The sequence below is a fragment of the Vigna unguiculata genome, chromosome 7 (assembly GCF_037176805.1).
Source record: "Vigna unguiculata cultivar grain cowpea cultivar isolate G323 ecotype 2 chromosome 7, ASM3717680v1, whole genome shotgun sequence".
In the NCBI taxonomy this organism is placed as follows: Eukaryota; Viridiplantae; Streptophyta; class Magnoliopsida; order Fabales; family Fabaceae; genus Vigna; species Vigna unguiculata.
The window spans coordinates 9,455,578-9,469,733 of NC_140798.1; the positions used below are offsets into that span (position 1 = coordinate 9,455,578).

At 30.2% G+C, this 14,156-nt stretch overlaps 1 protein-coding gene across 1 annotated transcript; it reads left to right on the plus strand.

Moving 5' to 3' along the window:
• The first annotated feature begins 1,761 nt into the window (after window positions 1-1,761).
• On the plus strand, window positions 1,762-3,828 carry LOC114191786 (heavy metal-associated isoprenylated plant protein 3-like). The gene is made up of 5 exons (XM_028081179.2): window positions 1,762-1,991; window positions 2,096-2,246; window positions 2,387-2,607; window positions 2,731-2,809; window positions 2,943-3,828. Exons 1-5 carry the CDS (start codon window positions 1,983-1,985, stop codon window positions 3,452-3,454), a joined length of 972 nt encoding a protein of 323 aa, XP_027936980.1. The 5' UTR covers window positions 1,762-1,982; the 3' UTR covers window positions 3,455-3,828.
• The last annotated feature ends 10,328 nt before the right edge of the window (window positions 3,829-14,156 follow it).

The window sequence follows — 14,156 nt, forward strand, 5'->3', positions numbered from 1 at the left end:
TGAGTTCGGCATGAGACATGAAAGAGGTTGGTATCAATATGACATGGTAATGATATGAGACAGAGTTCCATATTTTGGGTTCGAGAATAATGAGTTGGCATGGTTTGGTTGGGAGTACGAAAGAGGTGAATTATGAGAAAATGTATGAGACGTATATGTACATCTAATGTGTGTATGCATGCCGAATCTGTTTGATTGATTATGAATGTTTGGTCCGTGTCAGTGCGTAAGTCCTTAGGATCTCTAGGTGGGATTTCCAGGGTTGTGCTTCAATGGTTGGGACGTAATCCCATGGCCCCTGTTAGTGGGTGTCCATGGTGGTGCCCTATCTATATAACTAGGTAAGGATTCAAGGTAAGGTTGCATCCTAATATTCTAAGGAGTCAGTTAGTCTCACCTAGAGCGGACTGAATCCTGTGGTGAGAGTAGTAGGAGGCCCGAAATTCATTAAGGGCTAACCTTGTGGTGAGGGAAAATTGATTCATTATAACACTTGTAACACATAGCTCGGGGGTGAGCAGCTCGAGGTGAGCAGAGGTATCCACCACAAGTATAAGCATCCAGATGAGTCGAATCGTAGTGTATTGTTTGGGAGGTCGTAACATGCTTGTGTCATGTATGTATAATGGACTGTGAATATGTATCTGATTTCATTGATGAAATGATTTTGGCTCTAGCTTACCCTTTGCTTGTTTGATTGTTTTGTGTGTGGTTCTTCTCTTTTGTGATGATCATCAAATTATTGATGTGAGCAGAAGCGAGAGGTTCTCGCGGTCAACAGGGGAACGATGACTCCGCTGCATAGTCCATCTGGGTTGGAGCTGATGTTTTATTTCTTTTTGTTGGGCTTTTCTTAAGGTCACGGCCCATGTATTCTGTTTGACTTGTGATCTCTTATATTCTTTTTAACTTTATATCTGATTTTTCCTGTGACACCGTGGTGTGCCTTAAGAAGTAGGTTTAAACTTCAGGGCACTACGATATCATTCCAGTATGACGCTTCTTTAATTATATTATTAATTAAATAGGGTATTACAGTATATAATTTTGTAATCAACTTTCTTCCCACATCTTCACTAATCATTAAATCATTAAAGCAAATGATTTGTTTCGTTCTTCAGAATTTCATGCCTCATTTTTTAAATTTTAGTCGCATTTATATGCTCCCTCCGTTTCCATCTACAGAAACAAAAACAGATGACTAATTTCCTTGTGGAAATTTGTTTTCTCATGGAAATTGAATTTAATGTGGAAATGAATAAATAGAAAATACTGAAACTTAGAGACCGATTAAATTGAAATGATATATGAATTTTCTAGTTAACATTCCGCTGCTGTATAGCAACAAATACGTCCAGAATTATTGCACCCAAAAAATAAATACGTCTAGAATTACACTAATGCAAAATTGTAGTATAAAATCATAATGAGATAGAATTTACGCAACTTAATTAATGCGTCACCTGGTTTGGTTAGTGAGAGAGTCCGGTCAAAATTTGATGAGTCAAGAGTCACCATACGGTCTTTTTCTCAATTACAACCAGTCCTATTCGGCGGCAACATTATAAACTTTTTTTTTACATCATTTACATAAAAACATATTTATATTTATTATACCAAATATAATTCTCATTTTTTTTTTATAAATATACGCACACACGTGCCACCATTGGTAAAACTAAATAAAATATATTTTTTTCAACCTTCCCATGCCAACAAATACCATCAACACATACCACATCATGATGCATGATATGCATACATAACGCATGATGTTAGTCTTGACCCAACAAACAAACCCACCATCAGGCATTACCTCACCCACCGTTAGTGACTTATACTCACCCCTACTTCCTTATATATATAACCCTTTTCCTTGCCTCCATTTCCACTCTTCAAATAAACCACCAAAATCTTATCTTTGCTACCTCATCACAACACTATAATTATTGTTTCCTCATACTTTATTAGGCAACGCAAAAATGGGAGAGGTTAGTTTCAGTTCCGTGTGTGTTCAATCATTCGTTCTCTTCTTCACTAGACTCCTGAAATTTCAATCATGTGTTTCTAATTAAACTCGTGTCGTTTATGGCAGCAAAAGGACCAGCCAAAGAATGAAACAGAGAAGAAGCCAGAGGATGGAGCACCCAAGAAAGACGAAGGACCCGCCCCTGTCGTTTACAAACTCGACTTGCATTGCGAGGGATGCGTCAAGAAGATCAAACGCACCGCTCGCCATTTTCCAGGTACTGTAAATCGTAGTGATCGAATTTTGGCCTAGATGTATTCATCATTCAAATTTAATCTTTCTCAATTTGTTGAAGTAAATTTTAGTTTATGTATAAATTCGATTTTGAAATTGAGAAAATGCCGATAAAACATTCAGGTGTGGAAACCGTTAAGGCAGATCTATCTTCTAACAAAGTGACCGTTACCGGGAAAATGGACGCCGAGAAGCTTCGAGAGAAGCTCGCCGAGAGAACCAAGAAGAAGGTTGATTTTGTCACACCTCCGCCAAAGAAAGAGGCCGCCGCCGAAAAACCGCCGGAAAAGAAGGCCGAAGAGAAGAAACCTGAGGAGAAAAAACCAGAAGAAAAGCCTAAAGAGGTAATTAATTAGTTAGTAATCAGCAATTAATTAATCTTGATTTTAAAAAATTTAAATTCGTTAAGCTCAGCCTCAGTAACTGACTTTAAACTTTTCCATTGATTAATTTCCGGTTCGCTACAGACGACGGTGGTTTTGAAGATCAAACTGCACTGTGACGGTTGCATTGCGAAAATCCGAAGAATCATTCTCAGGTTCAAAGGTGAGAGAAAGTTGACCTAATTCACCTAATTCATTTTTAAATGAACGTTTTGATTATTATAATTCAAGCAATTGATTAATAATTGAAGTGGCGGTTAAGTGGCTAATTTGACGGTGATGGTGGTGGTATGCAGGTGTTGAGTCGGTGAGCCTTGACGGAAGCAAGGACTTGGTGACGGTGAAGGGAACGATGGACGTGAAGGAGATGGTGCCGTACCTGAACGAGAAGCTGAAGCGAAACGTGGAAGTGGTGCCTCCGAAGAAAGAGGAGGAGAAGAAAGAGAAAGAAGAAGGAGGAGAGAAGAAAGAGAAAGCCGACGGCGGAGAGAAGAAAGAGAAAGACGGTGGCGGTGAGAAGAAAGAGAAAGACGCTGCGGCGGAGGCGAAGGCAGAGGTTAACAAAATGGAATTCATGTACCCGAACCCACCTCCTTCGTTCTGGTACCAGGGAGGACAGTTTCCCGGTCAAACAAGTTACGCTATGGAGGTTCAACCATCCTACGGTATTAACAATCATTACGTGGAGCAAGGGTACGTGAACCATGGTTATCCTATGCAGCCACCTCTACCGTATTACATGCACCCTAACGCTCCTCCTCCGCAGATGTTCAGCGATGAGAACCCCAATGCTTGTTCCATCATGTGATTAACTTTCAGTGTAGACTTACACTCGGATACGGGATACGGATACGGAAATACGCATGATGTAATCTGTAAATAAAGAAAAAGAAAAATTGATGTGCGTGTAAAAACTGAGGGGGGTTGAATATTCCGTGTTATTGAAAATTAATTAATAGAGAGAATTTTTATGATATGGTAGAATTTTGAAACTACATATGTACGATAATGCGTAAGTAGGTTGGTTGGTGTTTTAGAGAGGGCATGGCCGGCTGGCTGGAGAATCCTGTCCAGAGTTTATATGAAATTAAAAGAACTCACATCACATGAGCTGTTCTTTGTTTTTGTATATTTCTAATATTTCTAATATCAGAATAAATGGTTACTATATTTCAATGAGAATTGTTGATTCATCTTATCGAAAAGTTTTGGGATTGGTTCTGAATTGCCGAGGAGTAGGTGCCAAAAGTGATTGGTTACTTGTTTGTCTCATTTGAGATTTTTTTTCTCTGTTTTTCCTTTTGGGTACATATTTTCATTCTGGATTCTTAACCAAACACTTGTGTTACTGTTTTCCTTTTCTATTTCAATTATAATTACGCGTTGAAAATCACATGCGTTTCGATTTGGTGGGGAGCGCTTGACAACGTCTTGCCAACAGAAAAATATTCGACTTTTAATAGTTGAAATTTTAGATCGGAACGAGATTGCTGCAGTTGAAAGTAAAGTGGATGAAGCAGAAGAAATTACCCCAAGTACACACAGATACATTATGACCTTAAATAAATTGCATCACACATTTCAACGACTCCAAGCAACCAATGGCCTTTGAAGGGACTTTGGTGGGAGGGCAGGGAGGCCATTTCCTAATTATTTGAATGGAAAGAGGAAATAATATTTTTTTTTTTTTTGGGAAATTATGATGATGATTTTGAATGATCCAGTCCCACAGACACTAGATATGGCCAAGATAAAGCCTCCCCTTATCTTCCTTTCAAAAAATTTAGTTTCTTTTTTCTAAAGCTCTCCTTTTTTTATTTTATCATTTTTGTTTTCTTTCAGTCAATATATATGTCATGCACTTGGCTCTCAACCACAATGTTTTTCAACCTATTCATATTAAGAACAATAAAAGTGAGAAAGATCCAATTTTTGTTTTGTTTATAGACGAACCGCCAAATGGTTTACGTTAGCTGATTTGAGTCCTTGTAAAACGATATCCATGATTGTTAAATTAGCATCAAAATTAATTTAAATTGTTGGCTATACAATTCAAATTCCTCTCCCAAAAATAGTTACAAATTCAAGTCTAACTTTTATATGATTAAAAAAATAAAAAATTGAGTATTATTTAAAAAGAGGATCAATTTATAGTATATAAGTAAGTGTAAATCTCATTTTATAAGTTGGTCATGTGATATTGAGTTAGGTTTAAAGTCTACTTTTTAATATAGTATCAGAATCACATATATATAGTTTATCTTAATGAAATTTGATGTTTATTGGGTCTAGTTATACTTGTTATCGGATCATCTATTAATATTCAGTTTCACATATAAAATATATATACCTCAATGTGAAAAGTATGTAAAAAATTCTACATCGACTAAAAATAAAGTCAATTCATAATATATAAGTGAGTATAAATCTTACCTTATAAACTGATTTTGTGAGATTGAGTTAATTTTACGATTGACTTAAAAAATGATAAAAGAAACTTAATAGACAATAACTTGTGGTCCTTGTGATTGATGGAGCTAGCTAGCACACGCTGAGTGTTGTATCATCTTTACCATTCTCATTACTTAAAAGCTTGTGAGAGGTCCATTGCTAGGGCCATTGGCCAACTCTTTTTTCTTTTTGTTCGTGTTTTGTTTCAACGAATACAACGCTTGACGAAGAAGGGCTTGTTAGAGCATTTATTAGTTTGATAAATCGAGCGCAGCCACACGCATTTAACAAGTGGGTGCATGTATAATGACTTTTAAACTTTTAATTTATAATCATTTAATTCATTAACGTTTGACAAGTCCCTCCAACTACTAAAATACGTATTCGCTCTCATGTTTTTCAATCTTTCTATGGCGCCGTAAAGTATAGAGTATTCGCTAAAAGTTTTCAATTACTCATCATGATTATGGATCATTTCTAAACGATTTGCTATAAAATTTATTTAATTTTTTCCAATATTTTAAGAGTAAACCTGGCAACCATACTTTGCATTCTTTTAGTAGTTCGTGTTTCTTATTTTTAAAAGTAGTTTACTTGTCTTTAAAAAGATCACTTTTTAAAGTAAATATTGACATTTAAAGAATAAATTAAAAGTAAGTTCAAAAGTTTATATATCTCTTCTTTTGATGTGTTTACAGAAGAAAAATACTTTTTTCAGAAATTGTAATGAAAGTTAATTAATCTGCTTTAATACTTTAACAATCCCGCACGATTCCGCAAGGCCAAAAAGTATAATAACAATTTCAAACTAAATATATACTTAAGAGACATAAAAGAAAAAAACTTACTAAATTAATATAAATGTCGCTCTTTCTTTATATGATAAACGTTACTCATTTTCTTTTAAAATAACTTATAGCATTCCTTTACAAATTTTGCTTGTTCTTCTTCACTCACCTTATTATTTGGCAAGAAAAAAAAATGAATTCGGTGGATTACTTCCTCAAGTTTATAGAAAGACATGCAAGACAGGTAAATAAGTGAGACAGAAAATAAAAACGACAAAAAGGGTGTCAAATTAATTAGCGTTAAATATGTTTTTGTCTCTTAAGTTTAAGTGAAATTTAGAATTAGTCCTTCTACAAAATTTTCAACCAATTTAGTCATTCATCTTTAAAAACATAAATTTAGTCATTTTAACCAAATTTTGTTCAGTTTATCTGACGTTTCAAGTGCATTTCATTATAGTATTTGAATTGTTTACACCTTTTGACACATTTTCGCTTTAATTTTAACTCAAAAAATGCGTTTAAAATGTTAAATAAACTTAACAAAATTTGGTAAGAAAGACTAAATCCACGCATTTATAAAGATGAATGACTAAATTGGTATAAAGTTTCAAAGAGTGACTAATTCCAAAATTTACTGGAACTTGAGGGACCAAAAACATATTTAAACCAATTAATTAAGACTTAGCCTAAGGTGATATAATAATTATTATTTTTGTGTTGGGTGGTGGTGAAACTATTAATTTTTTTCATAGAAAATGAATATCGTATCATGATTTACATAAGTCACAATTCATAATAGCCACATATTTATTTAAGAGTTCCATCCCTAACATACCCGAGTATAGAAAGGTTTTATATTCTTCTTATTATTATTATTATCTTGTGATTGAATTTTTGTAAATTTTAATAGATATTCGTCATATACGGCGCATGCGGTCGATGAAGCGTGGAAAAATACATTAGCATGCAATATGCAAGAATGCATGCCTTCACTAAATAATTTAATTGTGGATTAATTATTAATTAATTTAGGATTGAGAGAGAAAGTAAGCATGTTCTAGGTTAAAGCGTTGACTATTTGAGTGTGAAGTTATTAGGTTTGTGTAATGTCCCTAGAGGAATACGAAATAAGAAGATATAGATAAGGGTTAAGTATAAGGTTATGATATAGTAGAATTAGACATTGCTCTTTTGCATCACTCCAAAGGGGAGAAGAAAACATGACGTATGGAAGAGCTTCAACGAGTGTTTTAGGTCATATAAAAAGTCACGTCTTTCTTCTTTTACATGCTACTTGTTACTTTCCTATAGCTTTTTTCTGGTCAAATCTTTTCTATGTATATTTTTGTAAAAAGATTGAAACACCTCAAATATTTCCATTAATAAAAAAAAGTGTTACTTATCTCAATAACTAATATTGCATAATTTATTACATATTATACATAATAGTAATATCAATTTGACATAATGGGTTGTATTACCTTCTTTTGAAAAGAAAAAGTAAATCGAAAATGTTCAAAGTAATAAAATAAAATTGAAAAAGTCTATTATAATGAGATAAAGAAAAAGTGGATCTTTAATATATTTTATTTAAGAAAAATATAAGAAAAGATACTGAACAAAATGATTTTCTAAGCTGCTTTACGAAAATTAAAAAAGAAAATATAAAATGACATAAATATATCTCTAATAAAAAAATATGAAAAATAGCCTTTTATTTTCCTTTAATTATAAGGACACTTTCCCTTTATTCTTATTTTGAAGGGTGCACTAAATATATGGATAAGATAAGTTTTGATGATTGTTTTTTATTTCTTTCCACTTTTAAATAACCAAACAAAGGAGATCATTTCTTATCTTTCCTTCCACTTGGGTCATTCAAAAGAAAGCATTAAGTTATAAAGATGAGAGGGAGAAATGATTAGAAATTGAAGTGTTTGTATATGGTGTGTCTTTTATGTTTGGCTTCAATCATTGCATGGACCTTAATCACTTAGCTCATGATGCCTTTCTCTTGTGAACATGGACTATATGTTTGCATGTGAGTCCTTGTGATCTTCGATACCTCTTTCAGAGATGTTTCTTGAAATGCATGGAACACATTACAAGTGTGTCTTCTCTTTCATTTTATTATATCAACACATGTTTTTCTAGATCTTTCCTCATTATAATTTCATTAGCCGACACTCTGTTAGATCTCTAGTTTTTTGCTGTTTTGTATGGTCTCGATATTAAGCTTTTGCATCTTTTTGTAAATTATATATTTTTTATAAAAGTGTTAGAGTACCTCATAAATGTTATTCTTTAATTTATTAATTCATTCTTGATAAAAAAAATATATTTTTAAACATGAATTTATAGTACGTAGTTGCATATCTTACATAAACTAAAATTAAAATGATTTTATAATATATAAGTAGATGCAAATTCCTTTTTACAATCTATTTTTATAAGGTTGAATTATGTTTAAAGTTTATTTTTTAATATGATATCATAATAAACTAAAATCTATCTTAGTGATATTTGTTGTTTGTTAGGCCAATTATATTATTTCTTATCAAACTACTATTGGACCACCTATTAATGTATAATTTCATACTCAAGATATATAGATTTAAAGTTCATGACTAATTAATTTAAATTATAACTTTTTTTATTTTTTTTATAAATATTCCTAAATATTTAATCTGTATATAATTATTATCTAGTAATCTTACTTCAAAATTATGAACATCAAATGTCGATACAAATCAATAACAAAAGGCCATAAGTTTCATACTTACACGGCTTTTTCTTTTCTTTTATATTAGTCTTGTGATATTATATATATTACATATTATATTAGCGTTAAACTATTATAAAGAAGATTATTTGGTAAGGATTATCGCATTATAAGAGCACAAGAATAATTATTGAAAAATCCAAATTAGGTTTCTTGTACATTGACAACATGGAGATGTTGGAAATTTAAAAAGATTCCGTTTAGCAAAAGTCTAAACATTCATATACTCAATAACTATAGACTACAAATAATGACACATGATGAAGGAGACTTTTAAATTCTACTTTTTATGGGAAGACAAAAGAGAAAGCCAATCCTTTTAATCTTTTCTTTTTGTTATCTATTAATCATAGATAATAGTTGAAAGATGATGAAAATAAATTATTAAAATTACGATAGATATGTATCAATAACATTAAATATTGTATTTTCAGTAAAGATTATTTATTTTGAAAAACACTAAATAACAAGATCGTTTAATTTTTTATAAAACTATGCACCAACCAATCATTTATTTATTGGTACTAGCCAATCTTTTCAATGATAGGAAAATGGACATTACTTGCGTCATTATACGCATGATCAATGGTGCTTTTCACTACATTTTATAGTGAACTAGTGATTATAAAAAGAATGATACGAAAGGCTTATAATAGATGATAGAGATCACAAGGAATCTTATATTTATTTATTTATTGTATGATTAGTAATTTTGTTTCTTCCATTAATCTTTCATATACAACTTTTTAGTTTTTTGTTTTTTCGATGTTAGTTTCTAATTAAAAAATAATAATTTTAATATAATAATAAATTTTTTATATTTTCATTTTTTTAGTCGAAATCTAGATCTAAAATATTTATCTAAATATTATAAAAAACAAATATAAATTTTAAAACTAATTAATTAAAATGGGATCGAGGAGATCAAAACTGTGGGTAAAAAGTAAATAGGAATGAACTTTAAATTTAACTCTCTTTTTTTTTTTTTATTTCTTCCAGTGACGTGAGTATAGTTCTTTCATATTTTTATTTCTCGAAAGCAAACAATTTTTGAAATACTAATGTTTTTAAATAGTTATTTTCGTTTTAAGATTAGGTTGATGCCATATGATGATATGGTCAAAAGTTTTTTATATGTTTTATATTTTAATTTAAAGAAAAATTGTTATTTTTGACAATCGTTTTTAAAACTAAGTTAGGTGTCTTTTATAAACACTCAAAGATTATATATTGCGTTTAACTAGAAAGTTGTGCCTAACTTCTCATTTAATTGTTGTTCTAGTTTCATTAATATAGCACGTAAGCTTATATATTTTTTGTCAATAAACTCATAAATCATTCTGAAATTTTTCTGCAGGTGGTTAGGACAAAAGTCACTGAAAATATTAAATTATTTTGAAATGGAAACAAAAGCTAAATACGGATAATATCGAAAATACAAATTTTAATACTTGGAGTATTTTATGTTAAAATAAAAACTGACTAAAAACAGAAATAAAAAACAGATTTTTTTTCAATGAAAAAAATGTCATTTTCTCTATATTTCTCTAATTTATTTGAGTCCTGAATAGTTCTTTTTTTTCAATTAATATTTTAAATCATTTCAGGGTCGCCATTACGTATTAACCCCAATAACATTCAGTAATAAAAATGGTGAGATTGATAACGTCACTTTTGTTTGCGAACCAATTAAAAAAAATTATTTTAAGATCAACATTTAAATTATGATTTTCAAATATAAATTTAAGCATACTTATCCATTTTTTTGCTACTAAAATGTAATTAATATTAACTATATATTATTGACTTCAAAAAAAAAATTGTGTCCATATTTGATGATATTATATTGATTTTAACTTTATTTTAGCCAGCAAAAATATATATAATGACGGAAGTGTTGTGTTCCCCTCTTGTAAGAGCATCAAAATTATAGGAAATGATTATATTTTTACGTTATAAGTTATAAATATTACATAACCTCCCCCAAACAATAATATTTAGTTTATTTTATATAAACTCATATACATCAATTTCACTTAGTTGTCCTACATCAACCCTAGCTGTTATATTTATACCATAATTATTTTTTTGAATTATTTTATAACATTAAGAACATCTTTAACGCAAGATATTCCATTGACATCTTAAATATAACATCTTTAGTTGAGATCTTAAATGTAAAATCTCATGTTTTTACAAGATTTGGCACTAAAAGCCAAAATAAAGATCTAAAACATAGACTTGTAGAATAACTCTTAGTATCTTTTTAAAAAAATATTCTTTCATACTCTTGCGCCTAAATTATCTTCAAAAGAAATATTGTTTGAGTCTTACTCCCATATTGTGGAGGGGAAACTGAATGAAAATAAAATTAAAAACAAGTACTAAAAAACAATACAAATAAATAATTAAAAAAATAAACATTTGTGTTTGTGTCGAGGTGAGACGTGGTCGATGCTAGAATAGACAAATGTAGAAAATACCTAATCAATAATTAAGAAGGAGGAATAATTTCAGATAAGTTTCACTAAATTATTAAGAAAAAATGGAAAACGCACAAGGAAATTGAAAGTTGATGATGTAATAATCATAAATAACTTATAAATCGATAAAGTTTGTCAACACACATTAATAATTCAATGATAAAAATAAAAAAAAGTTGTACTCAGGGAACTATAGATATATTCTCTTACAAAAGTACAAGCTTCATCCAAAATAAGTTTCAAGGATAAACCTATTTATGCTATAGATCAATATTATTATTGGACCCATCTAACAATAATCTAACTAGAAATGTCCATGAAATATCTCTAATAAAAAAGTATAAAAAATTTCAAATGTCCAATAGCAAAAATATATAAAATTTAAGTCTAGTTTCAAATCTCCTCATTTCTCTTTATGTCATCCACATATCATATTTATACAGTTTTTTTTTAAAGAAAATTCGACCTTAAAATTTATCTCTACGCACAAATAAATACATAAACATAAATATTGAGTGTTTTTAAATATAAACTAATCTAAAAAAAAAGATTAGATACCCTGTAAAAAAAATCAAATTATATTGATCAAAATTTCAACTACTAAATCAATTCAATTTAAATTAACAAAAATAACAAAAAAAAAATCTACTCGACCTCTCAGGTATCCACATTATATTATAACTAATGTCTGGATTATACTCGACCACTTACACACAAAATACTAAATTATGGCTAACACTTGTTCTACTTAGTTACATACCCACTCATTTTATTTCAAAGTCTCAAAACATTAATTTCATATATTTATTTTTCCCTCTCGCTCCACAAATACACAAGCTAGCCAAATGAGACATTAAGCACTATTAGTAGTTGTCAAAGAAGTTCACTCAGCAAAATAGGGTTACCCAACTACTCAAATTGAACTTGAGCTCTAGGAAAAGACTTTGTCCAAGTACTAGGAGTTTCCCTTAAATTAACTCGTCCAATGAGCTCAAACTCACCTAACGACTGAAGACACTAAGAAAGGCTGACCTAACAAGGCCTTTCTCGCTCGGTGTCCAATTAAACTTGAGTTCTCTGAATTTATATTGAAATAATTTTGCTTAGTGAGCACTTTATTTACCTGGCTACCAAACTTCTAAGATTTTTTTTCATAAAGCTCACCCAACAAGTAAAATGGTATGAACTCTCTGGATTTCCAAAAATCAGATTTCGAACAAGTGTATGGTCCACCCAACAAGTTTGCATAATTTTAGAAACTTTATAAATAAATTAAATCAACAAAATTGGTTTCATATTTATGTTTTCTACTCTTTTTCCATCTCCAAATGTTAAATTTTATGCAAAAGAAACCTCAACTAGAACCATTTTGTCTAACAAGATGCATCTCAGATATAAATATTCACACTAAAGAGGAGATATAACATGCATTAAACCAACTTTCTATACTCAAATCAAGCAACCATTACATATTGAAAACTCAACACCTATCAAACTCCTCAAATCAAATAGAATGATTATATTGCTTACATATTCAAATTATCTAGTCAAGTATATATAGTAGAAAACAAACTAATTTACCTACATCAAACTCTAACTAAGCTCAGCTTTAAGGAATTTTTCACTCACAAAACACTGAACACAAAAAATTCACAATTTGGACATATCCTAATGATTTTTGACAGACAAAATCTTTGAACCGAAAAAATTCACATGCAAACATTATTTTCCTTCATGCATGCAAAATTTTTCATAAAATGATTCAAGAAAAGGTAAAAGAATTTGCTTGTAAATGTCTCATAATTCATTTTTTAGTAACTGTTTATCAAATTTTTTACTTGATTATTTTCAAACAGGATGTTTTTTAAATCTTTCAGGTTTCATCAAACACTAATTGAGTTGGATTTCTCATTATTCAGTTATCATCAGCAATTACTCTCCTCAATAAATATATGTGCCATATATCGTAATACCTAATATATTGATTATCATAATTTCTTAATACATATTGTTTTTTAAGCTTTTTCGAGTTTTCATACTCTACATTAAAAGAGTAGCAAACCTACTAAGATGAAATGACGAAAACTTTGCCATCAATCTTTGGGTTACACAAGATATAGGAAGCCATGATATTTTGCAAAGATGGACAATCTCACGTATAGTTATGCGTTCTGGGGCATGATTACTTGTTGGATGATCATGATCGAAATCCAATAATTCGTACTTAACCTTCCTTATAATACATTTACTAATTTTCTTAATTTACATAAAACATAGTTACTTTTGTTTATACTTTAATATGAAGAAAACATATACCAGACTGTTGCTTAAGTTGACGAAGGAATTAAAAGATATTGTATTAAAATAACACATGAGATCACATTAAATATTACAAGAAAATATTTAAATAATAAAAAATTTTAGAGATGAAAAATAATTAGTTATTATAGTGGCTAATTTATATATGAATTTATAAACTTAAAATTATTAGTATTTATTCCTGTTTAAACTCTGGAACGAGTCTGGTCAAGAATATTTATTGTCTCTCTAGTATAGTGTCAATGAATTTTGTCCATCCCTTCTTTAGGTGACTATTGTTCCTTATATACTGGTTGGTCTGTTTGTCCCATTTTGCCTCTAGGGACGTTGTTGGCACAATCAAGCTTGAAGTAGAGAATTGATAAAGCCAAAGCTTGAAGCAAAGAATTGATAAAGCCTTGTGCGTGAAGATCGTAAGTGTTTGATGAAGATTGTTGAAGATCCACTTGAAGATTAAGTTTTTAGTGTGTTAAATATGAAATTAATATGTTAAATATAATGTTTTGGTGTTATATCATGTTGGTAGGCTATATGACATAGGTTAGATGTCTTGTTAGTCTTTGTGTGTCTCTTTTTGTAACATCCCATTTAATAGTTTTCACGCTACTAAATAAAATATTACATCATGATCAAACAAAGCAGATAGTATGAATAAACTGTTATAGTGCTGATACAGTCATCCAA

Coding starts and splice junctions, on each gene's coding strand:
- LOC114191786 (XM_028081179.2), top strand. Junction 2,247..2,386: donor CACCGCTCGCCATTTTCCAG/GTACTGTAAATC, acceptor TAAAACATTCAG/GTGTGGAAACCGTTAAGGCA. Junction 2,810..2,942: donor AATCATTCTCAGGTTCAAAG/GTGAGAGAAAGT, acceptor GGTGGTATGCAG/GTGTTGAGTCGGTGAGCCTT.